At 37.4% G+C, this 25,672-nt stretch overlaps 5 protein-coding genes across 7 annotated transcripts; 4 read left to right on the forward strand and 1 right to left on the reverse strand.

Moving 5' to 3' along the window:
* Nucleotides 1-4,531: 4,531 nt before the first annotated feature.
* On the reverse strand, nt 4,532-8,400 carry LOC133720449 (probable glycosyltransferase At5g20260). 2 transcript variants are annotated; one of them, XR_009851870.1, is made up of 5 exons: nt 7,895-8,400; nt 7,635-7,786; nt 6,485-6,839; nt 5,102-5,966; nt 4,532-4,729 (listed from the first exon to the last, which is right to left on the reverse strand). XR_009851870.1 is itself a non-coding variant. In XM_062146750.1 (4 exons), the coding sequence occupies exons 1-4, from the start codon at nt 8,192-8,194 to the stop codon at nt 5,298-5,300; spliced, it is 1,476 nt and encodes a 491-aa protein (XP_062002734.1). In that variant the 5' UTR covers nt 8,195-8,400; the 3' UTR covers nt 5,070-5,297. The 2 variants fall into 2 exon arrangements, 1 of the variants encoding a protein (XP_062002734.1); XM_062146750.1 differs by lacking the exon at nt 4,532-4,729 and having other exon boundaries at nt 5,070-5,966.
* A 3,201-nt stretch (nt 8,401-11,601) lies between these two features.
* LOC133720451 (apyrase 2-like) lies at nt 11,602-14,308 on the forward strand. The gene is made up of 6 exons (XM_062146751.1): nt 11,602-12,440; nt 12,530-12,735; nt 12,828-12,919; nt 13,057-13,274; nt 13,379-13,568; nt 13,721-14,308. Exons 1-6 carry the CDS (start codon nt 11,886-11,888, stop codon nt 13,834-13,836), a joined length of 1,377 nt encoding a protein of 458 aa, XP_062002735.1. The 5' UTR covers nt 11,602-11,885; the 3' UTR covers nt 13,837-14,308.
* A 640-nt stretch (nt 14,309-14,948) lies between these two features.
* LOC133721555 (flavin mononucleotide hydrolase 1, chloroplatic) lies at nt 14,949-17,520 on the forward strand. The gene is made up of 7 exons (XM_062148203.1): nt 14,949-15,194; nt 15,532-15,607; nt 15,840-15,891; nt 16,480-16,594; nt 16,672-16,742; nt 16,848-16,935; nt 17,183-17,520. Exons 1-7 carry the CDS (start codon nt 14,971-14,973, stop codon nt 17,316-17,318), a joined length of 762 nt encoding a protein of 253 aa, XP_062004187.1. The 5' UTR covers nt 14,949-14,970; the 3' UTR covers nt 17,319-17,520.
* A 722-nt stretch (nt 17,521-18,242) lies between these two features.
* Nucleotides 18,243-20,539, forward strand: LOC133721230 (uncharacterized). Its single transcript, XM_062147783.1, has 3 exons — nt 18,243-18,525; nt 19,039-19,308; nt 20,302-20,539. Exons 1-3 carry the CDS (start codon nt 18,318-18,320, stop codon nt 20,355-20,357), a joined length of 534 nt encoding a protein of 177 aa, XP_062003767.1. The 5' UTR covers nt 18,243-18,317; the 3' UTR covers nt 20,358-20,539.
* A 558-nt stretch (nt 20,540-21,097) lies between these two features.
* On the forward strand, nt 21,098-25,096 carry LOC133721869 (uncharacterized). Of its 2 annotated transcripts, none has more exons than XM_062148611.1 (6): nt 21,098-21,254; nt 21,819-21,919; nt 22,646-22,723; nt 22,879-22,950; nt 23,586-23,683; nt 23,908-25,096. In XM_062148611.1, the coding sequence occupies exons 1-6, from the start codon at nt 21,231-21,233 to the stop codon at nt 24,522-24,524; spliced, it is 990 nt and encodes a 329-aa protein (XP_062004595.1). In that variant the 5' UTR covers nt 21,098-21,230; the 3' UTR covers nt 24,525-25,096. The 2 variants fall into 2 exon arrangements, with proteins under 2 accessions (XP_062004595.1, XP_062004596.1); XM_062148612.1 differs by having other exon boundaries at nt 21,219-21,254; nt 21,819-21,923.
* The last annotated feature ends 576 nt before the right edge of the window (nt 25,097-25,672 follow it).

A 25,672-nucleotide genomic window follows, 5' to 3' on the forward strand; every position in this document is an offset into this window, starting at 1 on the left:
CCACTGGGAAGTAGAGAGAACTTGCTAAAGCGTGACTTTAGCTTGGCTGGGTTGCTAGGGCGTTACCCTTGCTTGGCTGGTTCTGTAACCGTTGTGGTCGCGGCACTACCGTCGGCTCCCGAGGAGACTAGGACCGAAGCACGTTGACAGAGGGTTTGGTGGCACTGAAAGTCGGCTTCCGAGAAGACTAGGACTAGGAGTGTGATCACCGATAAGAGAAAGAGAATGAGAGGAGTTGCTCTTAGAGAGGTTTGCTCTAGAGAGAACTTAGATCATCTTAGAGATGTTTTGATGTATGAATTGGTCTTTTGTGGTGTTTTTGGTCGTGGTACTACAATCGGCTCCCAAGGAGACTAGGACCGAAGTACGTTGACAGAGGGTTTGGTGGCACTAATAGTCGGCTCCAAAGGAGACTAGGACTTAGAGTGTGATCACCGATAAGAGAAGGAGAAAGAGAGGAGTTGCTCTTAGAGAGGTTTGCTCTAGAGAGAACTTAGATCATCTTAGAGATGTTTGTTGAATTGTGTTGTTGTTTTTTGGTCGCGGCACTACCGTCGGCTCCCGAGGAGACTAGGACCGAAGTACGTTGATAGAGGGTTTGGTGGCACTGAAAGTCGGCTTCTGAGAAGACTAGGACTAGGAGTGTGATCACCGGTAAGAGAAAGAGATGAAGAGGAGTTACTCTTAGAGAGGTTTGCTCTAGAGAGAACTTAGATCATCTTAGAGATGTTTGTAGAGTGAATTGTGTTACCGGTGTTAGTAAACAAAACATTGGACTGTTTGTTTGAAGGTTTTCCACTCCGAACGAGCTTTGGCACTCTTCATAAGAAATGATCAATGGGATGTCTAGAATTAATCTGGAAAGTTTCAACTCATTTGGAGTTCGGATGGTTAGTCCACCATCCCTCATTTCTTGTCTAGCTCGCTTTCTCCTAGCCGAAGTAGGAAAATGTGCTAAAGTTGATTTTTCATTTCCATGTTTGGTAGGCCTTATTTAGCCTCTTAATAATATATTTTTGAACTTATCGAAAATATATATGTGAGCCACTGATATTGGCTCAATTTCTCCAAGACACGCTTTGTCAAACCAAAATGCTCATTTTGGGTCCAAACAGAATGATTTTCTTGGATATTTGGTTGTTCAATATGTATACAAATGATTGACCATTGTAGTTGGTGATTGATCAATTTGTGTTTTGTATATGCATGTTAGACTAATGCCTAATATTGGTAACCTATTAGTCTAATCAAGTAATCATTAAGTTTGGGATTAGAATTATATTTAGACTTATTCAAGAACGAAGAAGCAAATCGATATCGTGCGGAGGTATGTAGAGAATCAGATTTACATTTGAATAGAAGACTTGTTGGTATTGTTTGAATTATTGTCTGCCCTTAATTTCAAATAAGTATTTTATATCATTTTTTGAGTTCAACATAGGTTCCAACACACCCACATACCCATTTCAGAAAAGTTTGAATCCAGATTATATCCAAAGCCACAATAGGGACAATCTAAGGCTTTTGTTAAAGGGCTTATGGTATTTTTAAGGTTTTAAGTCGAAAATTTACGAGTATAACAAAGAGCATAAGAGTGAATAAGAGTTGGGGTTGATGGACTGTGAAGAAAGAAAAGATTTGTTGTAGGGTTGTTCAAAGAAGAGGCCTGTAATAAACAAAGAACATGTTCAAATCTTTCTATTTTGTTGTCCTTTTTTATCATTTTATCTACTCTAGTATGGTGAAAATTACGGATGTGTATATATATAGTATATAAGAATGTGTAGATAAAATATCTCCAAAGTTAAAGAGTTTGGGAAAGAAAACAAAAAAAAGCTGGATACCAAATCCAAACATTGGGTTATTGACTTATTGGTGCTTTTCACAGGACAAGTTACATGGTTTGGGACTCTGGGTCCATATAACAAGAACCGGGTGGTGCTCTACCATGGCCTTGTATGTTACCATGCCTACAGTACTAATATTAGTGACAGGTCTTTGAAACTCTTTAACCACCGGAAATAAAGTTCGATCGTATAAGCAAATAAATAATGGGTAATTGAGATTCGTAGATTGGTTGGAGCAATCGTAACTTGGTAAGTGCTTGATCTAGTAAGAATGGATAATTGCTTCTTATCCGGATACATGATCGAGCACAACAGATTGGTATAGTCTAGGCTTGTTACATCATATATCAAACCTGGATCAAGTGCTCGATTTGGATCAATGAAACCTGCTCCCATTACTATACGTGAATCAAAGCGAAGTTTATTACCAACATCAAGGATTGGCTTTCGCTCTTTGTGTAACGGAGTTGCGCGCGGTGGTCATGATAGCAGACGTAATAGCGGCAGGACTCCAACCTGGGCGCTTTGGAGCTGCAACACCACTAACATGAGGACAATGTAAGAAGTAATTTGGACAAACCAATTAATTACCTCAAGCATTGACAGTAATTATGACTAAGCAGAATAAGTTACTAAGAGATCAATATGTAATTTTGACCCTTGACTAAGTCTTGTGTTATCTGGAACAGATGCAAGATAAGGTAACTTGAATTAGCCTTTATATTAGGGCCTGTTATGAGTAATGTGGTATTGTGGTTTAGTGGCAGAGTTGGCGTACGTAGGACTGAAAGCACCTATAATGGGATCGTGGTTGAGATACTCTGATCAATGTATAAGGGGGTCCCTGCTAATGCTATTGCACCTCAAATCAAGCATTCTCCCCAATAAGAGTTCACTAGAGCATTCAGCAGAAGGCTTCCATTCCATAGCATCAGTTCACATCCAGTTTCCTCACTGCAAGAGAATGGATCCTCAAGGTTTGTTTCATTCACCTTAACCTTGAGCTTAAGTACTTTATGTCATTGTTACATTGATTGTGATGCTGATGTGTCTGTGTTTTGTGGCATAGCATTATTACTTCAGTGTAATATCAGGTTTAACAGACAAGCTATCGATGCCCCGGAGACTATGTTGTAGTCGTTAAACAATGAAATATTATTCTCAACCTGACCTGCTAATGTGTTTGGGGGCCAAGCACCTAAAATATATGAACCTGCAGGTGCCATAACATCAGGCTTCAAGATGTCTTGAAAGCTCTTTGAAGGACCTCTCGAACTGTACCAAGCTGCTAGTGGTGCAAGTATAGATCTCATAATGGTTGTTGGAACTCGATCTATAGTAGCTGAGGGAGTAGTATCACCATTACGATCAATCACATACGTACCTAGTCAGTTCTTGAGCATCATTAGAGTTAATTACAACACAGGAACAACGAAAATATTGGAAGTCCAATGATCTAAGATTGTCGAAGCTCCCGTCACGTTTGCACTTGCAAGTATAGGCAACTGAAGACGAGAATACCTATAATCACATATAATGATGCTGTCGAGGAATTGCATCTTTGACAGGGTCTTGTTGTAAACTAGTGGCAAGTTTCGTAACAAAGACCATCCATCAATCCTCATCCCATTACCGAGAGTCACAGTTCCAGCAAACAAAAGGTCAGTTGTTCCGGCGGCAACAGTAAATAGCCATGGAAAATCATTGTGCACAGTCCACTTAGCCGGGCCTTTATTTTCCTCGGCACATACAACCACTATTCCTTCTCCATAGTTGAAAATGTAGCAATGGCCACAGAATTGTTATACAAAGGCGTCGGACCATGCAAGGAGATGGAAATCACATCAACACCATAGCTTAGTCTATACCAGCAAGAAAATCCGAGGGATCAATGCCCTCATTCCACACAACCTTGTAAACTGCTACCGAGCATGTACTGCCATGACTCGCGCGGTTACTTTTGCATATCCAAACTAAGACACTCCCTCTACTTGATTTTCAGCAGCTATATATAGAGGCAACGATAGTACCATGTCCAAGAGACCAAGACTGTCCCTAACAGAGTCCTTACTTTTCATTGGGCCGGGTTTTGCTTCTTTTATACCTTCATTGAAGTACGTACCTAGCTCCTATAAGGTTGAAGTTGCACATGGAGGAATTAGAATCTTTGCTTCCTTCACACAAGCCATTCCACTTCTTAGCTAGGAATTGCAGCAGTCATATCATGATCTCTAAAACTCAAGCTCTCCGGTTACATGTACACCACTATCAATATATAACACCGATTATGATGTCACTGCCATAATTTGAGTAGGATAATAAGTCGGCAGAAGGGGACTGAGCTTGAGGAATTCAGGTGTATAGGTGGTATCAGATGTGAGAGGTGCACCATCATGAACTGTGATGAATCCTGGACTCCTATCTAAAACCTCTAATTCCTTAAAACTGCACTAAAAGCAATTAAGAAGGGGTTTGGTGTATGTACAAGGAATGGAGATGAAAGATTATCATTTACTGAGCTAGGGTTATCAAACTTATAAGCATCAACAACAAAATAATACCAGTTACGGTGGGTAGAAAAGGGTTTGGGCATATGGAGCAAATCCATGTGGAGAGTGGACTATATATATAATGACCTCTCAGTCACTTTTGCATTAATATATATTGAAAAGAAACAATGCAAGAAAAAACAAATATAGGGCAGAAAATCCATTGAGAAAACTCATTTCATCATCTACTTAGACAGTTAAAAAGATTGGAGTCCTGATCTGATATAATAGTTTATCTAGCTCAGCTGTTAACCAAAATACCTGTTAATTGGTAAGTTGCATGTTCTGCTTTTCCATAGATATCGATAGAGGAGCTACACTCATGTAAGCAACCTGTAGTATGCAGATAAACTTAAAAGTGAAAATTTGATGTACCTAATTTACATATCATATCCATACTCGAAGGGTAGAAATGTTAATTACACGAAAGGTCTTTAGTTGGCTTTTAATATAAGAAGAAAGGAAACAAAGAATATTCTAATAATATAATTATTCTATTTTCGTCTTGGAAAATATTCTATCTGAACTCCAAATATGATATATGTAAAAAAAAAAATTGGAAAAAAGACTAACAAATCATTAAAATTAAACTCCTGCGTCAGATGAATTAAGCAATAACATTGCATGTGAAAATATTGAGGAACCTACAGTGAACAATGAACATTTTGGAAAGTAGAGAGAATAAAACAAGAATCATATATAAACCTGTGATGGGGCCTTGGTCTATACAACAATGCATGGAACTGTTAAGCAGTCTGTTCCAACCTAAAAACAGCTCTTCTGAACAGAAACTTAACTCAAACTCCACAGGAAAAGGAATCACAGACAGAATCATCTCACGGTTAGAAAAGTGATCGGTGATTAAATCTTTACAAGCTAATGAAGCGATGCCTTCTAATCCTCAAAATTTATCAGGTAATCGAATGTTGAGCCTTTTAAGCCACACTGAGTGAAGCACCATATGGAATACATCAAATGGCTTAGCTGGTCGGTTGAGCTCAAAATGCCTTCTCACTTGCATCACCCTCTTCTGCAATGTCAAGTACCTTTTGTGTGGAACAGCCTTCAATATTGTCTTGATTTCTGATATTCTCTTGGGCGGAATTTGTATAGAAAACTTGTTCCAGTTAAGAACATCAGCAAAAGGTATTGCATAGGAATCGGAAATTAGCACCGGGACACACCCTGCATTCATTGCCTCCACTACTCTAGGACTTGCCACTTCAGAACCACTCGGGCACAAGCAAAACTTGGTTTGTCCCATGATCTTGTGGTAGTTTATAGTCTGAGGAAGTTTTTCATAGACCCGAACTTCATCATCTTTTTCCTTCCAATGCTCAAACAAAATGCTCCTTATGTCTCCATGGGCTGCACCAGCAAAGAAAGCAAGGACAGTACGGTTATGAGGGGGTAGCCCAAAACGGGGAGGGCCAAGCTCGTAGCGTTTTAAGTTGTATTCTGGTATTGAGACATCTCTAGTAGGCTTAAACCCTTCAGAGATGTTTGCATTGCATAACACCTTCATCAGATTCTTGTACGGCTTGGGGTCATCACGTTGGATAAGTGATGCCTGGAATACCAAACACAGACAGGTTATGAACAGAATTACATTAATCAGTTAACTTTTCACCAGTTCGGTAATTTCAACCCAAATTTCATCATCATTTCTTCAAATATGAAGATTCCAAGCCAATCAACAAAATAAAAACACCAAGAAATAGTGACAACTAGACTTAAATTAAGTGACAGTTGTTAGAACTCTTAATTCCAAAGTTTGAACATCTCAAAAGCAAGCATGAAAAAGTTTTCTTTCTCATTTTCATTATTGGCCTGGTACCATCTAATATTTGTCTATTTTGATACAAAATTTCAATGTTTGGGCTAGTAGGAAAAGGTCATTGATAATTTAAACCCTAATCTCAAATGATTGTTTAATGTATTCATGGCTTAATATTCACAGTCGGATAATATAACATGTCCATCTATAACAAGAGAATATAAATGTTAACATGCAAGGTTTATCCACATCAAAGCCTTAGAAATAAACTCATTGCAAAATGAACAATATAGAAACAGAAGCTTACTAACCCAATCATGACATGAGACCATAAAATGGTCTGCTCCACCACTCCTATTCCAGTAAGGATACTTTTCTTGTACAACATGAATGTAGTCGGTGAAGACGCGACCCAGTCGATGAAAAAATGTCTCATGGTGAGGTCTGAACAGGAAGTCAGTAATCTTGGACACACTCAATGGTAAGAAGAATGTATGAGCCTCATCAGGATTCTTGGCCATGAAAGGGCTTGGCCGACTTTCCATCTCAAAAATGAACTGGCCCTCTATGGAGTAGAGGTACGTAGTTGGCCCATCATGGACCATTGGTACTTCTCCTTCCCTATAGGCCCAGACCTTGAATGTCTTGACCATTTCTATATGACTCCTATCAACCATAACAATGTAAGAGAAATTAGACCTAAATTTAAAACTAAATAAGCATAACCTTCTGTTTTGCACTTTTGCTAAAGGCAAACACAAAGACAAAAGAGAGACAATACAATATGAATTAAAAATTAATTGATTGTGAACGTTTTGTTTTTGGCAACTGATCATGACCCCTATTCTGTATTGCATCAAAACAAAATGGTAAAGAAGAAAACAAAAGAATTTTTAAAACGAAAAGATAGCATGGTTGGATATATTCATGATATGGCCAAAACTAGAAACATTGTGGACAAAATGTTGATTAGCACTTACCACCCACCCAAAATACTGAAATAGGCAGCCAGATGTTGATAAGTATTAGGACCGCTCATGAAAACACTGTGTTTGGTTGTAACTTGCCACTTAAAACAACCCAGAAATCAAAGGAAGTTCCCAAGAAACTAAAAGCTGAACTTTGATGGGAAACATTAATGGCATTTGTAAAATTGATGCATTTTCAAAAATATCCAATGTCCAAATTTTGCAGTGTAAGTAAGGAAAAGTCTTCGGTAATTACAACATTAGACTTTCGTAGCGGTATATCGACCTCTTGTAGTGGTAGACCAACTCTTCATAATTTATCACTACAAGAAGTTGGTCTACCATTACATCGAGTAATCTACCACTAATGTATCGTTAGTAAAAGAGATGCCCACTAAGTAATGAAAAGTAACTAGAATTCATGATTATCAAAGAAATACAACATAATATTTCGAATCGAACAAGAAAATTTTAACTAAAAAATAGACTTAACTGATGAAATGCATAGGGATTTCTGTAAACACTTCCTCTTGGGATGTAAATCTCATTCCTGTCAGAGGTGTAATTCTTCGTCAGAATAGCTTTGCGAATAATGGCTCTTGCTCTGGCCAACTCTTCTTCAATCCTTTGCGTTTTGCTCTTGTTCTGTACATGAAATTTTTCCCATTTGAGTTTTCATCAAAAACTGAGAACATTAGACAAATCCCAAAATCTCAAAAATGAAAATATCTCAGAATTAGGTTGACTACTGACTTTGACACTGTGACTGAGTACTTGAGGCAAAGTGAGAGTGGAGGGAGGCCCATGTTGGTGAAACGGCGGAAGCGACGGCGCCGGTGCCGGTGCTGAAACGACATGCACGGCTTTGTCGTTGTCGGTGGTTTGTTGGTTATGATGAGTAGAAGAAGAGTTAGATAGGGAGGAGGAAGGAGATAAAAGATTGAGCGAAAGATATTGGTTTCGGTTTAATGGAGAGAAGAAGAGGACTGTAACGAAGAGGAGGAGAAGAGTTACAGAGAGTACTATTGGAGAACGATAATCTGAGTCTGCCATGGCTAAAGAGCAAAACCTTAGTGCACTAACTCAGAGAGAAAGAAGAAGAAGAAGAAGAAGAAGAAGAATGGAGCATTTATGTCCCTCGCGACAATATCGGTTCAAAAAGTCTAAAGACTACGAAACGTGAAATAAGGAGATGGGCCGGGAAGAAGAAGAAGAATCAAAGCTAGAATATGTGCTGTTGTTATTTCATTCGATTTGGAATATAAAATCTCTGGATATAAAACCTTTTGAGTTACTCTTTCGTTTTCTTTTATGGTAGGTGAAATCTTGTGCATGATCAATATATTTAATGCATGGCCTTTTGGTGAATTTGGTCCTTTTCATTCGGCTAAAAATTTCTTATTTTTCGCTATTGTAAATTTTGTGGGATTTTACTTGGGTTAGATTCCAAAATAGTCGAATTGAAGCATTACATAGACATTCCAAATCCTTATGCCTTGATCCAATTTGGGAATAGAGCATATTTTTCCCTTTTGATTCTTCTGTTTTTGGTAGGGAGGCATACCATTATATCTAATCAATTATGGTTATATGTGCTACTTTAAAATAAGAAAATAATAGAAATTAAAATTTTCGTTTGCAGTATGATTGTATTGAAATTAAGTTTTATTATTAATGGGACAGACAAATCACGTGGATATGATAACCTCATTAAGAATTTTATTATGTTTAAAATAAAAGAATAACATAAGCCGACCCTGCTGGTAAAGTCGAGTTTAGATCTTCCGATTGAATAGTCTACCCGCTACACAATGGACATCCCCACATATATGTTAGTAAGAGTCTTACTTAAGTAAAGAACAGTCCATGAAACTAGAGATAACCCTTTATACAATATTCGTAGAATAAGAAAACGAAAACTCTAATGAAACAAGATTAAGCATTCCAAATCTGTTCCGTAAATAAAAAATTGTAAAAACTTCAATTGCAAGTTTGTAAAGGACTTTACTTATTATATACACAACACATCCAAACGAAGCACATCACCAGAAAACGAAAATATATTGGAATATTACATTGTAGATCCCATAGGGATAACATGATTCATTTAAAGCATATATTGGAGGATGTTTAAGCAACCACAAGGCAGAAAAGAAGAAGATTAAACTATTTAAAGACTTAAACAATTGCTTGCGTGATCCAAGATGCTTAATCAGGAATTCCGATACATAATACGATGGTAAGAATATGAAGGCAAGCTCGATCAGTACTGCTTCTAAAGGTGGTATATGTCGAGTTAATTATATAAATATGGTTTTGGCACTATATTTCGACAAGGGTCAAATATAGAATGCAAAGATAAAAAGAAGCGCTAAAATCACGTCATCTGGATACAAACTCATCCATCTAACAAAAAGTGGAACTAAATATTTTCCCTGGCGTAAGAAATTGATTTGCCATTTGACGGATTATCGCTACATTACACAGATTATTTACAAATTACAATCTTTTTCTTTTCTTATCCTCATCATCCCACCCCTTCATAATGCCTAGCTATGAGATTTAAACTTTTGATCGATCTCCACTAAATAACTAAGACTACAATTATGGCGGTATTTAAAATTACATCCGAAATCTCCCAAAAGATTGAGAACATGATAGGCTGGTCATGCATGTACTTACATAACACGTACAATAAATTCCAACCACCTCATTGCGTTCAAAACCCTTATATACAACAATAGCCCTTACCTAATTTCAGCTTACCAAATATACACTAATTAATCTCATGAATGTAACACGTTCAGTGTACCATACATATATGAATTCGTGAAAACGTAATGTGTCAAATTAATTGATATCCTCCAAGTGACCACAATTAATTACAGGTCAAACATAATTATGAGTCCCAAATATGATGAACTTAGCTTATTTTGCTATAAGAAAGCAGTCAAAGAACACACAGACTGTATTATGTATATATTGCTATGTTGAGTGTTGGAAAAATGATGATGGGAGAATTAGCAATGCTGTGGAAGTCGTACTATTTTCAGTATTTTGTGCTCTTCCTTCTTGCCTTTGCCTTTTTGATCCCCATTATCTCGAGAGACCTCGACCTATATATTCAAGCAAAGTTGGGAGTACGGCCGTTTGGTTATCAGTAACAAACTCAACCAGGATCGACTCAATGACTCAACCTTCATTGTCAATCCGAACTTGAAGATATTGGTCCAGTGGTCCTGCTCCAGATGAAGAATATGAATTTACATTTGGCGAGGGGTTGACGAGACCTATTTTTGAAGGGTGTGGTATGTGGATCGTTATGTTCCTAAATTCATTGCATTTGGAGAGACATGTGATGAGGAAGATTATGAATATTGCACCAATAATTGGGTGGCACAAGAGGATGGAGTCTACTTATACTCTTGACTTTCATTTGGAGAAGAAGTATGTCTGGATCAAAGGAAATTGATCGAATCTTCGACTTCATTCAAGAGGAACTAAATATTTTGCATTGGTAATTTTAATTTACAATTTTGCTATAGAAGATGTGATCTTGGCACTAGTTTACTATTGATATAGTGAAAAACTTGTGAAACCTTCTCTCAACTCCAATGAGAGAAGGTTTTACAAGCTAGTTTGGGGCTTTTGGACAAGGGATTCCAACATCTTCTCTCAACTCCGATGAGAACCAATTCTGACGTCAACATTCGGAGCACAGCATTTGCCTTCTCCTCCTTTGTCTCTCTTCTCAAAAAAAAAAAAAAAAAAAAAAAAGAGAGAGAAAAGAATGACCTGTTTCTTATTTTTGGGCAAATTCATTGTTTTTCCAAAGGAAGAAATGTTCGAGACCAAAAAAAGAGAGGAAGAAATGTTGTATAACAAAACACAGCGTTGAGTTTAGAATTCACTAACTAATTGAGGAATGAAAAAACCTCATTTTGCTTTTTCGATGAAATTGTCAATGTTTTGTTGGCATGCTCAAAATATGGACTACCTTTTTTTTTTTACAAAATTGAGAAATTCTACAATATGTTAACATATGACACATGTCATATTACTACTTTTAGGTTAAAAGAATCTATTACAATTACCACTTTTAAGTAATTAAATCTACTTTACTCTAACGAGGACCTTATTTACCTTAATAAAGACTTTTTTGTAGTTATAACATGAGTTTTTAAAGTGATAAATATTACATGAAATATAACATGTATGAAAAATGTTAACATAACTAAAACTTTACCCCAAATTAATTTACCAAAATAACTCAAGGCGTCAACAATGTAAAACAAAACTACCATTCAAGCTGTTCTATTACTAGACTGTGAATGTTGGTTAATGTTTTTGTAACTGGAGTTGAATTCCGCTCCCTCCTTAACCCCCGATGAATAGTTGCCTGTCTTGTCAAGATTACTTGTTTAATTCATTTTAATTACACCAAAAGGCTTACTTTTTTTTTTTTCCGTAAAAATCAAATCAACCAAAAACCCAAATTCCAATTTCCACACACCTTTTTCTTCTTCTTCTTCTTCTTCTTGTTATGCACATTTGCCTAAACACACAGAAATTGCAACAAGAAAGAAGAAGGTGCGGTGTGATTGGATTGGGATTGCTGTGATCCCAGCCCTCGTGTTCAGACCCAAATCTGGAGCCTGAGGGGAAGCAGATCCGTTACAGATCGCCTTCGTCGGCCGAACTCCTCGAATCTCAGGCCAATTCTCCCCCCTCCGATCACTCCCAAATGCTGAAACGTCCTCCCAGAGGGAGCTCCGACTCCCTCTCCGACAAGCTCTACAAGTACCGGAGCCTCCTCCTCCTCGTCTCCGTCCCTCTTCTCCTCCTGACCACGCTCCTCTACCTCACCCCCTCCTCTCGCATTCTCGTTCAGACTCCCGCTTCCACCTCCTACGCCGTCATCTTCGACGCCGGAAGCTCCGGCAGCCGCGTCCACGTCTTCTCTTTCGACCGCAACCTCAACCTCCTCCCCATCGGCAAAGATCTCGAGCTCTTCCTTCAGAAAAAGCCCGGCCTCAGCTCCTACGCCGCCGATCCCCGCAGCGCCGCCAACTCACTCACCGATCTCCTCCAGAAGGCGGAGGCCGCCGTTCCCCAAGACCTCCGTCCCTTCACCCCCGTCCGCGTTGGCGCAACCGCCGGCCTGAGAGCGTTGGGGGCTGATGCTTCCAATCGCATTCTTCAGGCCGTTAGGGATTTGTTGAAACAAACGAGCTCCCTCAACTCCCGCCCTGATTCTGTTACCGTCATTGATGGAACTCAGGAGGGTTCATTCCAGTGGGTGCGTTCAATTTCGATTTCGATTTCGATTTCTTCACTTGTCATTATCTGCTTACTGCCTTATTGACTTGGTTGCTGTGCATTTTTCAGGTGACTATCAACTATCTTCTAGGCAATTTGGGGAAGCAATATTCGGATACGGTTGGGGTAGTTGATCTCGGGGGTGGATCTGTTCAAATGGCTTATGCCATCTCAGACGCAGATGCTGCAAAGGCACCTAAGACTGAGGACGGCGAGGATTCGTATGTAAGGAAAATGTCTCTTAAAGGAACTAATTATAACCTCTATGTTCACAGGTACATTATCTTTCCTCCATACTGATATGAACAATAACTTTGTGATACAGTGTAGCTTGCCTAGGCTAATGCTTTTGTATTGTTTATTACAGTTATCTGCGTTACGGGTTACTAGCAGCTCGAGCAGAGATTTTAAAGGTTTCTGAAGACTCTGGCAACCCCTGTATTTTAGATGGATATAATGGTATGTTAAGTTGCCAAATGTTCTTTCATCTCTGGAATGGATTATATATTATACAGGCAGCTATATATCGTTTAGTAAGGAACCACATGTTAGCGGATTAGTGTTTAATAGGCTGTTATGTGTGAAATTTTGCTTAGGTTCTTACAAATATGGAGGAGAATCTTTTAAAGCATCAGCTTCCTCATCTGGATCAAGCCTAGATGGGTGCAGGAGTGTTGCTCTGAAGGCACTAAAAGCAAACGAAGAGACATGTACACACATGAAATGCACATTTGGCGGGGTATGGAATGGTGGAGGAGGGGATGGACTAAAGAACCTTTTTGTTGCCTCGTTTTTCTTTGACAGAGCTGCTGAGGTACTTCATCAACATTGATCTTCATATTTTTGCTTCAAGTGAGAAAAAGCTTTTGACTTATTTGAGAGACAACTGGAATATAATAGTATATAACACATATGTAGGCTGGTTTTGTTAACCCAAACGAACCTGTTGCCAAAGTTCGCCCTGGAAAGTTTGACGAGGAAGCTAAGCGTGCTTGCCAAACTAAACTTGAGGATGCCAAATCCACGTATCCAAATGTTGAAGAGGACAACCTGCCTTACTTGTGCATGGATCTTGTTTACCAGTTTACATTGCTTGTAGATGGATTTGGTAGGTTTCAATCATGTTTTAGTCAGTTAGAACATTCCCTATAGCATTTCATCATTCCAATTCACTATAGGTTTCAATTATGTTTACCAGTTTACATTGCTTGTGTTCTAATGCTAATGCATGCAAACTGCTTCCTCTCCTATATTGGACAGGTCTAGATCCATGGCAAGAGATTACATTGGTGAAGAAAGTTAAATATAATAACGCCTTGGTTGAAGCGGCATGGCCACTAGGCAGTGCCATAGAAGCGGTTTCCTCATTAAATTGATTGCATCCGGATCACACTGGGTTGGAAAATACAGTGGTCTTTGATTATTTTGGCATCCGCGGTCTTGGAGCTCCATTCCATTTTTGGTAGTGCTCAGAAGCCAACCTCGGAAATTGATACTGGGTTGAATTGGGAATTGGATTTGGTCTCTATTTTGGGAATAACGAGAGTATAGTTTAATTTATCTTCATTTTGTAATCAGTCTGACTTGCAATTCTTGAGGTTATAGTATGATTCAATTAGTTCTGTAAGTTTTGGCGGCTGAGTAAACATAATAGTCATTCATGTTGCTGTGCTCGGAGAGACGATGCCCAGTTATTCTCTTATTTCCGTTTGTTTTGAGTGTCCAGTTTAAATCAAATTTCCTGGAATTACCCGCACAAAGGAGTGATGCGTACTTGGTGGGGTTGTGTATGTTATGTTGATCTGTTGGAACAAATACATACTTATCCAGGGCTTATCATCTGTTTTCTATGGGTAATACAACAATAGGGTAAAATTCTTGTATGGTACTTGAATTATCACGAAATGCATTTTTTAGTACCTACTAATTTTTAAAGAGTTTACTAGTACATGTACTATCTTTCTGTTAGCCCCTTTAGTACTTCCATCCATTATTTGATATGAGAATTAGTCGACTGTATGAGCTTACTGTTCACATGCGCTGCTATTGTAGCTAATGTTCGGTTAGTTTTAGAATAGAGAAAGGAAAATCGTGCAAACAGTAATTGATCTTTGTGATATCTTAAGTTTCAAAAATATCACAATGGTACTTAAGGTTTTGACTCCGATCCAATATAAGTACCTGGAGCCGTTAACTTCGTTACGACAGATGCCAACTGGCAAATTTTGGACTAAAGTAACTAAAGTACATTTCAAAATATGTCAGCAGACAGACGCTGTAATGGAGTTGACAGCTGCAGGTACTCGACCCAACAGAGTCAAAACCTTAAATACCATTGTGATACTTTTGTAACTTAAATTACCAAAGTTTATAGTGGCCAAATATCAGGTACTGTTTGAACGATTTTCCCAATATAGAATGACTAATTCAGAGAAATAAAAATGAGGAATAAAAATAAAAATATAAATATAAAGACAAGTCAAAACTCAAAAGGATGGTGAGCTAGGCAGATGGATATGGCTGTGTTTTTGAGACTACCCGCGATCCCTTTCCCTCTAAGAAACTCGTCACTTCATTCCTCAAGAGGAATTAAAATGGCTCTAAAAACCACCCAGAAGAACACCAACGTCTCTTTCTCTACTGCTACTACTCGAAAGCTGCCCATACTGCTCTTTGACATCATGGACACCATTGTTCGTGACCCTTTTTACCATGACATCCCTGCTTTCTTCAGGTACCCAAATCTCTTTTCTTTTTTACTGAATTGAATTGGGTTGTGTCTGTTTCTTTGGTTCATAGAAGTAAAGGAAAGAAAAAAAAAAAGAGATTGATCAATTTTCACTGCCTTCAAGGTTCAAACTTTTTATCATGTTGTGTTGTTCATTGGGTAGCTGCATAAGAATTCTCAATCATGGATTAGGAAAGTGGGTCAATTGGATGATTTGGGTGTAAGTAAGGCTTAAAAATCAATTCTTTAATATTGTCGTCATCTGTTCTGTGCTGGCTAGATTTTTTGAACTTTCTAAAAATTTGTCATGTTCTTTTTTAACACTGCGAATTTTTATGTCCAGAATGCCATTCGAAGAACTAATAGAATCGAAGCACCCAACTGCATGGATTGAGTTTGAAAAGGGGTTGATTGATGAGGTATTCATGAAGTTATGTGTGAGGAGCATTGTTAACCAACTGTTCTGTGTATCAGCGTGTATTGAACTTTTTCAGTATTGAAAATTGGAATGTATAATGTTCAGATCAATTTCGTAATGCCGCTTTTGAGAGCTGCCAAGAACTTGTACAAAATGTTGACTCAATTGTAAACATGAATTTTTTGCTATAGCATGTCAAAGATCTGTTTCAAAATTACTTTTTCTTTTCACAGGTGGAACTAGCAAGAAAATTCTTTAAGGATGGAAGGCCTTTTGATTTGGAAGGTAGTTTCTTAATCTTTTTTGGTTTTGATGTTAGCTTTAGTGGACATTTCCCCACTGATGTCTGCAGCTGTTATGTACTTCAAATACTGCTCTTTTATTAGTGTTTGACTCGATGCTTAAAACTTTGAGATTAGATCCAGTGAGCGTACTTCATGTAACTAGAAAACGACTATTTTTTTATACTGCTTCATTTTGCCTCTGATAATGTTTGTATCGATGGTTCTTTTATTGCTTTTTGAAGTTCGGTACTGATAGTGAAAAAAAAACAATGGTAACTGAACTGTGGGATTATGTATGTCTGTGAAAGTCTTCTGCGGCACATATTGGTTGCCATTAACTAAAAATACAATTGTGTTTTCATGACTTTTAGGTATATGTTGTTATCTTTGACATTTTGCTCACATTACTTTAGTGAACCTTCTTGGTTCTTATATTTGTATGTTTTGTTGAACTGGGGAGATTGATGAATAGAAGTGTCTACTTTGGCATCATATTGGAGTGGTCAACTGAGGTCTCATCTAATATGTTTTTAAGCTATGAGTTCTTCTTTCCTGATCTTACAGAAAAGTACTTCATTTATGTTTGCAGGCCTGAAAAATTGCATGAGAGAAGGATATTCCTATATTGAAGGTGTTGAAGAATTGCTTCATGTATTAAAACATAACAACTATGAGATGCATGCTTTCACAAACTATCCCATCTGGTTAGATGAACATTTCATGTCATGCTTTCTTCGCTAGTGAGCAGCTTATCATAGTTTCAGCAAATTTTACTCTGTAGGTACGAGATGATTGAGGACAAATTAAACATCTCCAAGTATTTATCTTGGACATTTTGTTCCTGTATAAATGGTATGTTAAGCAGTTTTTGCATTTTACTTTTGGGATTCTCCTCCATCTATTGGCTGCACAAGCATGTAGATGAATGGCTCACTCTTATTCGTATTTGTTCTTCAGGGAAGAGGAAGCCTGATCCTGAATTCTTTTTGGAAGTTGTGAGACATCTCAAAGTTGATCCAGCAAGCTGTCTATTCGTCGATGATAGGTTTGCATCTTTTGTGTATGAACATAGGATTCCCATTTTATCATGCCATTTATTTAGGACTGAGAATCTATATCATATCCTCTTATACAGACCAAGATCATGATTCCATTTGTTTCGACAAAATCAGTACCACAAGGCACCGAGCATGAATATTTGGAAACTGAATAACTTGTAATTTACAGTTGACTAAACTGATCTTGCTTACTAAAGAAACCACGTAATAATGTTGCTTCATGTTGTATCCCAGGAAGAGGAATGTAGAGGCTGCAAAGGAAGTTGGCATAATTGGTCTACATTTCAAAAACGTAGATGTGCTTCGTCAAGATCTTTCCTTGATGGGGATTGACATTTCAACAGATGAAACCAACCTTGCACAAGAATAGTTGTCTACATCATTTCCTTTCTTATGATTCTTTTGATTTACATCAATTGTTTCTCTAGACTGGTAATGGGGAAAAGAATTACACCATAACCAACTATAGGAAAAACTTCCATGAAGAAATTCAGTTTTATACCTCCAAGCTGTATGTATCGTTGTGGCAAATGTTCACAAAATTCTTAACAAAAACTTGTCCTTCTCCTTTCTTTCTTGTTTTCTTGATAATGTTCCTTCACCATCTATGACCCAGTTTGACATAGCTAATGTTTTACAAGAAGCTGCTTAACTCCTGAGTTTAGTAGCAAAAGGTTGACATAGCTTATGTTTTACAAGAAGCTGCTTAACTTATGAGTTTAGTAGCAAAAGGTGTTTGGTAAAATTAAATAAAACAGCTTATTTGAAAAGTTAGACCATTAAGCTGTTGTTTATAGAAAAAAAAACAGCTTTTATAAGTTAAAAACTACAACTGCTTATGATTTAAAGTAAGCGTTCAATTACTATGGTACCCGACCAAATGGTCATGTTAACCTCTCTTATGTTTACTTTGTATTCGAAGAAAGAACATCATTCTTATTGAGACTTCAAGAATCAAAAATAAGAACAAAATGGCATATTTTTCTCAAGCCAAAGAACAAAAAACCTCTTTATATAATACTCAAAAGAGTAATCTTATGAGTTACACCAGTAATCTTTTATGAGAATCTCAAAAACCAACAAAACCGTTTAAAAGAAAGAAAAACATTAAAATTAGTAGGCGCTCTCCTTTTTCTATTTTATTCTTTCATTTAGGAATAACCTATTTTCTTACTCAAAAAAAAAAAAAAAAAAAAAAAACTATTTTGACACTCCCATTTCCTTTTTCTATTTTATTTTTGAACATTATTTTCTTTTTCTATTTAGCTTTTTATATAATAATTAAAGTTTTGGCAACCATAAAATCCTAGAACACATCGAAACAGAGAGTTCAGAAACACAGAGCAGAGATACAAAGACTTGTTTGAAGATGTGGAGTGTTGGGGCCTTGGACTCAATCACTATAACAACCCCATCTCCTTCGTCCAATCGGTTCAGAGCTCTGGCCAAACCACCCACTTGTTCACTCCACGTTCACTACCCCTCTAGGCCTCTCCGAGCTCTTCCCACCTTCACTCTTTCAAATCAATCCTCCTCTTTCCGACCCAAGAGAGCTCTCTCTTTCCGATGCTCTGCCGGTACATCACTCACTCTTCTCTCAGTACTTATTTTTTGTTTGCTTTGCTCTTATTGCTAAGTTTGATACGTATTCAATGAATTTCGGCTGATTTTACTGAAAATTGTTAAGTTTTCTTATGTGGGTTGTGTTTGGTTTGTCTGAATTTGGTATAATTCAATGGTGATTGCAAAGAATGAGTTCATTTCTGGTTAAAGATGACATTTTTCTAGTAAAGTTCCGGCCTTTTGTTCGTAAATGATTGGATGGGGAAGATTGAAGTTGAAAGAAAACTTCTTTTTTAATGAAGAGGGTGGAGTTAAAAGGAAGTAAGCAGAAATTGAAACTTTAATAATGGTGTCCTTTCGGATTTTGGTTGGTGCTAGATGATCAGATAGCAAAAATCTAAACTATAGTATATAAATTTAGAGTAAGGTCATAGAAACATCTGTAGTTTCCTGTTATAATTTATCTGAATATAACAGCTTTTGAACTCTCTCTATCTTCCTCACTGCTAATGCGCTTGTGTCTGCAGCATTAACTCCAGAGCTGAAGAGTACGCTGGACAAAGTTGTTACTTCACACAAAGTGGTTCTGTTTATGAAGGGAACAAAGGACTTCCCACAGTGTGGATTTTCAAACACTGTCGTACAAATATTGAGGTCGTTGAATGTACCTTTCGAGACAATAAACATCCTAGAAAATGAGTTCTTGCGTCAGGGATTGAAGGAGTATTCCAGCTGGCCAACATTTCCTCAGCTTTATGTTGAAGGAGAGTTCTTTGGTGGTTGTGACATCACTGTTGGTGAGTTAATTTCAGTTCTTATATCAGTTTAATTTTTGCATATTGTTTTCATGCACGTAAAAGATTAGCTACTAACAAAATTGGCAAAGTTTTATGCATGATAGCATATCAGCTGTGGACCTAGTTTACCTCTACATCTTAATCTTCAGTTGTGGAATCAACTAAATTAAGTACAACAAAGTATAGAACCCGGACTAAAAGAATCTGAGAATTAAAATGATCAATAGATCTGTTCTGTTGATTTACAGTTTTAGTCAGATATGCCAATGAAATTTAAGCAGCAAAGCACGTGTCAACTCAATTACAAAAAATACTATCTAGATGGCAGTTCTCGCATTTGTCAATCTTTTACCTTCTATCTTGAAAGAAAAGTTGGCATGTGAATGCTACTCTTAAGGTAGCTGTTTTTGCTCAGTTGCTAGTCTGGATAGGTTTTGACAACGGAGAATTTCATCAAGGCAGAAAAAGTTCTTGCTGATTGATGTTACATTTGCAAATATGGAGTTGAGAGTTTTTCGCATCATCCTTTTGGATTATGTTACAATAAGTATATTTGTCTCTATTGGGGTGTATGTGATTCTCCCTGAATACTAGTAAACAGCAATTGATCAAAACTTTGTGTGCCTCTTTCAATGATCCTTACACTTAATGTTTTACTTTTCGATTGGTTGCTGTTAATGACACATTAGCACATTAACATGTGTAAAGTCACCTGATGATTAATATAGAGAGCATATGGCACTGGAGGGTCAAAGACTAAGAGAGTGTCAAAGACTGAAACATTGTGGCCTATGGCTTATGACAGTATTATAGGACTAGGGTTGCTCTATCAATCAATCAAACTCTTCATAGTTTTATCAAGTACCATGTTCTCATTGCATGTAGTCAATTATGTTTGCTTATTGAATGGTTTGTGTACAATAGTTTGAGTTTACATAGATATGTGATATATATATCTATATGCAATTCTTGAGGAAGCTATTTTCTTTGCAGATGCATACAAAAGCGGGGAGTTGCAGGAAGTACTGGAGAAGGCAATGTGCTCCTGAGGCTTTGCAGGCTGTGATTTATCAGTGTGGACTCTGATGATAATGCTTTGATGTAATTCATTCTCTCCAAGGCTGTGCACTTTGATTACAAGGAAAACTGTATACTGTATTCTTTCAGTACTAAAGAATCTGCAATGGGGATTAATAGTTCGTATAAGAATGTGTGATTTTTCTTGATATAATTTGGATGAAAGTTTCCATGGTGAAAGGCTATATCATGGTGCGCCTATACAGATATCCAAGATTGCTACTATCAAGTAAAATACAGAGAATGGCATGATTGCTATCCCGTCATACTATAAATTTGTATCATCTAGCCAAAAGGTGCTTCTCACAATCTTGCATTAGACATTTAAGAAAGTAAAGTTTCCAACACATGCGCAGATATTAAACAATAATACTAGGCTAAATATCTTTTAAACTTAGTTTTGAACATATATGCGCACATATTAAAACGGTTTTTAAGTGAACTATCTTTTTAAATATCATTATTTGGTCACGTACGTGTTACTGTATAGTGTGTCCAATGCTGCAATGGGTATATATATATCTCATGCTCGAGTTCTCCTCTTTGTTTTTGTTTTTTTGTTGTACACTTGTTATTTCCGAGTAATTTACATAATTTGGTTAATTAATAAACAGTAAAATATATATAGATTACGTGGGAGATTATTATTGGTCTGTTATGTTGGCCGACTCTAGAACGGGTAAGACTATGGCTATTGTCGTCCGACAGACTCAAGTAGTTGAATAGGACGAGGATAGATAGATTGACGAGAGAGAAAGGGAGGAACCCGTTGAAATTGAACACCAAATCTGAGAGATCATAATATCTCACTCAGGATTCCTCTGCAATTTCATTCTCACAGAAACATGAGTATGACCCAGTTCGCTATGGTACCCTTTCTCTTTAATTGTATTCTCTCTCAATTCAATTCAATTCAATTCAGCTAATTTGCTACTTTTCAAAGATGGGCTTTCAATTATGTTGATATAGGAATTAATCATTAGAAATTTTGCAAGTTTATTAAATTTCTGTTCTTTACTCATAATTATGAAGCTTGAAGCTTTTCATGGATGCCCATATTCGTTTATATGTATACACTTAATTTTGCTTGGGTAGTTTACAAGTAAAGAAACCTCCCTTCGGTTCAGATAACAGGTGCAGTTTCTGTTATTTGTAAACTCGTGTTCCATGTTGAATGGATTTGAATAACATCCATTGAAAAACTAATAACAGGAGATACCATTGGGAATAGTCAGTTGAATGCAGATAGATAGATAGATAGAGAGAGAGAGAGAGATCGAAACCGAAATCAAGTGCAAAGCTATTTATCTCCTACATTGCATACCTCTCACAAATTTTAGTGCTTTAGTAGAACCATGTGTCGTCACAAGATTTGATCAATATTTTTCAATTATTGAAGCTCTACAATTCATAACAAGACTACCTAAATGCAGGTTGAGGAATTGGCTTCTCTTGTCAAGGACAATCTTTCGTGCAAGCATCTTATTCTCTCAGTGGAAGAGGCTTTGGTGGATTTCCTTCAGAGTGATACCAGGCATGTAAGACAACTGCTGAATGTTATTGCCACTGTCTTTTCTAGTTAGCCGTTAGTTTAGACAGAAAGCTATACAATTCTTAACACTATATCACTTACAAAGTTAGGAGCGTGCCGCGACAGTCAAGTGTCGACATCTGAGATTGGTTTGACGTGTCATTAACTGTAGAGCTCTCTACTATATGAGAGTTTTATTTCAGATTGGAAAGTCTTACAGTGTATCTCTTATAGAAATACTCTTGCAGTGATTCTTTATATGTTGTCTTCGAAACCTATTTCATCTGACTTGTTTTAATTGAGCATGTTCTATAGGTGAATGGTTATCTTGCTTCTGTCTTTTCCATGTCTAATGTCCAATTTCAGCCACACAACATTATTGACTAACAAAACATTAAGATTAAGTAGCCAAAAGTAATATGTTTATTGATAACTAAATTTCTCGAAATCTGAGTTAAGGTCTATTGAAAAATCTTGTATCTCTCCCTCAGTTCCTCAATGTTATGTGAAGGGTAAACTTTAGAAATCCTCGCTTTCTTGCTCTGCTGCAGCTACTTCAGCTTGTGGGTGTTAATGTTATCATATTTGCTTCTGCTGCTTGCAGTGATTTTGTTATCTGATGCGGCGGGAGTCTAAACTTTGTTATTGAGAATCTCTTGAAACTTTTTTTTTTTAATCATTGTCTGTGCTGGGAGTATTAATAAGAAAAATTGTGCTGCACTGCTGCAGTTCCAGTGGAGTCTTGCAGTTGGAACCAATGAACTCATACAACCGTCTTCTCTTGCATCGTCTTGCAGATATATTTGGGTATTTTTCTTTTTCCCATCATCTCATTCTTGATTTGCCGAATGTTTTGGATCAATTTCCCCTTTGGTTGCTGGATAAATAATTTTTTGGTTTGGTGAAGAATGTGTTAGCTCACATATTCCTGACTTTTATTGATGATATTGTGCATCTGCTAGATTTTCCCATGAATCTGTTGGTGAAGGAGAGGAGCGGCATTTAGTTTTGGAGCGATGCCCGGAGACATCAATGTATGTTAAGACTACCATAACCCACTTATTCTTGAATTAGCTTTTACTTGCTACATTTATTCTTTACATATGATGAAATCTTATGCCCCAAGTATAATTACTGAGGCTTTAACACAGATCTTGTATCATGCCATGCATGCACACCTCTTGAGTAAGAAAATATCTTGTGTCATATACATGTCCATGAATTAGTGTAGATATGAGAAGATTCATGAGTTGGTGAAAGTGTGGCAAGAAAAGTAGAACTATTAAATCAATGTTATATTTAGAAGTTAGAGTGGCATTAGTTGGCTGGGTGCCTGGGTTGAAAGTAATTTTAAAGACTGCATCTTAGCAATACTATCAATCTGGTTAAGTATTAGTTGCTGGAGTGACTAGGTAGGGTAGAAGAGCTTGACATGAAGTGGTGAATAATTAATCATGGTCTTTCATATTTGGCATATAGAAAAAACTTGTCTTACGACTTACAACAACTTGATGCATATACAATAGGTATTAGATATCCACACGAACTAATAAACATGAGTGGTTGAAGTCATGACAGTGGTTTAGCTGGATTGTTATAGTTAACCTCAGACATTGTCCAATGTCTCCTGTTCTTTTTGCTTTTGATAATCTGTGCTTTTCGGTTGCAGACCGTCCATCCTTGTCAGTGATATTTTGTGGCAGTATGATGAGCCTGAATCTCCAATGACTTCACACTTATTATTAAAGAGGTCAGAAGCCCCTCCAGGTAAAGAATTTGGCCCTGCCCATTTTGTTTCTTAAAGTTTTACTGGAATATGAGGTCTTAAGCCCTCCTTGTTGTTATTCTGTATCTTGTATAATTGCACTTGATAGTAGCAGCCTTCTCAACAGGATCATGTTGAACAAAGAAACTTTATGATTGTTTCAATATGAAAGCTGTATCATTGTCAAATGATGATATGTTGAGATAAACCTTCTGTTACATTTTAGTGTTGAGGAAAAAATCTCCTCCGCTTCAACATTCACTAGAGGAGAGAGAAGCAGCATATTTGGCAGCTCGTGAGCGAATATTTTCGAGGGATTTGGGAGAAGTAAAGGAATCTGTCACTCAGAGGCAACGCAATGTTCCTGTGGTTGCCCGTCGGATGATAGCACATGCCCTAGGCAAAAGAATCAACCCATCCAGTCAGGATGCCACTCATGAGGATTGCAACGCATCTAGAGGGCTGAGTGATAAGTTGAATTGTCAAGGCAAGGTTGAAGTTGAGACCAATTTGATTGTGGAAGCTTGTCATCAGACCCTCACCCCTTTGGACCAAAATGTGAACTCCTGTGGTGAAGTGAAAAAGAACAACCGTAGTTTGAATGCATCACCCCCAAGTCTAAGTGAAAGGAAGACATCCCAAAAACAAGATGACAAGATTTCTGGTGCTGTCAGCAGCATATCTCAAAACGGAAGAAAAGGACATGGTGCAGATGAGGAAGACATCAAAAGGGAACATTTGGGTGCAGCAAAGAGGATGTTTGCTCATGCCCTAGGAATGCGCTCAGGGAAGAATGGTGTTTCATCAACAGGCAGCGAGATAAAGCATGTTAACATGGAGTGAAGTTATGAAAAGCATGTTGGTTGTTGGATTCGTTTCTCTTGGTACTCAGCACGCGTCAACTGGAGTGTTGGGGGAGTCTTCAGTCACAGCCAAAGGATTGTTTATGGGCAGGTAATGATGGCTCGGATGATATCAATGGAGATGCATGGCAAAAGAAGTGATCCGTTTGGTACATGTTGGCTGCTCACTTATATGGACGCACATGCACAATGATAATCCTCATAGCCAACTGATATCTGCAGATACTTGAGCAGCTCTTCGTGTAAAAACGAAGTCGATTCATGTAGCTGAAATATTTTGGATGATGGGGTTGTGGGCTGTACTTGATATTGTTTTGAGGAAAATAGAGGCATGCATACAGCTTATCGAGTGTCATTTTGGTGTGATCAAGTACATTCTTTTTGTGTCAACTGTCAAAGTTTGTGGTTGTAATTGGTGGTGTTACCGCTCAATATTATGGGTTTTGTTTTTGTGTCTTCATAATTCTGTATAAGATATTTTAAGAGTGTTCTGCTTCATGGGCTATAATACTATGATTGCATTTCTTCATGCCTTGGTTTAGGCATTGTCAAGGATGATGGTCATGTTGACAAACTGTGTGCATGTTGAATCTGGTATTTCGTGACAAGAAATATATGAAGGTCCAGTAGCTGGGGCGTTTTTCAAGTACTATGAACCTTAATGTACAACAAGTATAGGTTTTGGCTTGAGTTTTTACTTGGATTTGCGTCAAAATGCCAAGCAAAGGCTAGTTGTTGCTTGAGTTTGAAATTACGATCTCCCACTTACTTACTTTTGTGGGAGTTCAAACTCACGATCTCTCACTTACTTACGAATGAGAGACTTGTGTTATTAGATCAAATAATACTGGATAAAAACTTATATCACTAGAGTTTGAACTCACGATCTTTCACTTACTTATGCTCACGCCATTAGATCAAATAATATTGGACAAAAACTTGTGTCACCAGATCAACTGGTATCGGGTAAAGTTTCACGGTTCTAATCAAGGGTAAAATGGGATTGGGGAAAAAAAAAAAAAAAAAAGCGGAAAAGTTGTTAAGAGTATTTAGTTCGTTAAACCGGCGGGAAAAGGTTGATAAGCTTCTCTAGCTCTGTAATTACAAAGCTATCGAAGAAGAAACTTG

The sequence above is a fragment of the Rosa rugosa genome, chromosome 7, assembly GCF_958449725.1.
Source record: "Rosa rugosa chromosome 7, drRosRugo1.1, whole genome shotgun sequence".
NCBI classification, from domain to species: Eukaryota; Viridiplantae; Streptophyta; class Magnoliopsida; order Rosales; family Rosaceae; genus Rosa; species Rosa rugosa.

What these genes read in the sequence shown, in the direction of transcription:
- LOC133720449 (XM_062146750.1), bottom strand. Translation starts at nt 8,194, where the DNA reads ATGGCAGACTCAGATTATCGTTCTCCAATAGTACTCTCTGTAACTCTT. An exon ending in TACTCAGTCACAGTGTCAAA is followed by an intron (nt 7,787 to 7,894) that starts GTCAGTAGTCAA and finishes TTTCATGTACAG; the next exon opens with AACAAGAGCAAAACGCAAAG. An exon ending in AATCCCTATGCATTTCATCA is followed by an intron (nt 6,840 to 7,634) that starts GTTAAGTCTATT and finishes TATGGTTGATAG; the next exon opens with GAGTCATATAGAAATGGTCA.
- LOC133720451 (XM_062146751.1), top strand. Translation starts at nt 11,886, where the DNA reads ATGCTGAAACGTCCTCCCAGAGGGAGCTCCGACTCCCTCTCCGACAAG. An exon ending in TATTTTAGATGGATATAATG is followed by an intron (nt 12,920 to 13,056) that starts GTATGTTAAGTT and finishes AATTTTGCTTAG; the next exon opens with GTTCTTACAAATATGGAGGA. An exon ending in ATTGCTTGTAGATGGATTTG is followed by an intron (nt 13,569 to 13,720) that starts GTAGGTTTCAAT and finishes TATATTGGACAG; the next exon opens with GTCTAGATCCATGGCAAGAG.
- LOC133721555 (XM_062148203.1), top strand. Translation starts at nt 14,971, where the DNA reads ATGGATATGGCTGTGTTTTTGAGACTACCCGCGATCCCTTTCCCTCTA. An exon ending in GACATCCCTGCTTTCTTCAG is followed by an intron (nt 15,195 to 15,531) that starts GTACCCAAATCT and finishes TTTTATGTCCAG; the next exon opens with AATGCCATTCGAAGAACTAA. An exon ending in TTCACAAACTATCCCATCTG is followed by an intron (nt 16,595 to 16,671) that starts GTTAGATGAACA and finishes TTTACTCTGTAG; the next exon opens with GTACGAGATGATTGAGGACA.
- LOC133721230 (XM_062147783.1), top strand. Translation starts at nt 18,318, where the DNA reads ATGTGGAGTGTTGGGGCCTTGGACTCAATCACTATAACAACCCCATCT. An exon ending in CTCTTTCCGATGCTCTGCCG is followed by an intron (nt 18,526 to 19,038) that starts GTACATCACTCA and finishes TTGTGTCTGCAG; the next exon opens with CATTAACTCCAGAGCTGAAG. An exon ending in TGGTTGTGACATCACTGTTG is followed by an intron (nt 19,309 to 20,301) that starts GTGAGTTAATTT and finishes TTTTCTTTGCAG; the next exon opens with ATGCATACAAAAGCGGGGAG.
- LOC133721869 (XM_062148611.1), top strand. Translation starts at nt 21,231, where the DNA reads ATGAGTATGACCCAGTTCGCTATG. An exon ending in TTCCTTCAGAGTGATACCAG is followed by an intron (nt 21,920 to 22,645) that starts GCATGTAAGACA and finishes GCACTGCTGCAG; the next exon opens with TTCCAGTGGAGTCTTGCAGT. An exon ending in GAGGTCAGAAGCCCCTCCAG is followed by an intron (nt 23,684 to 23,907) that starts GTAAAGAATTTG and finishes GTTACATTTTAG; the next exon opens with TGTTGAGGAAAAAATCTCCT.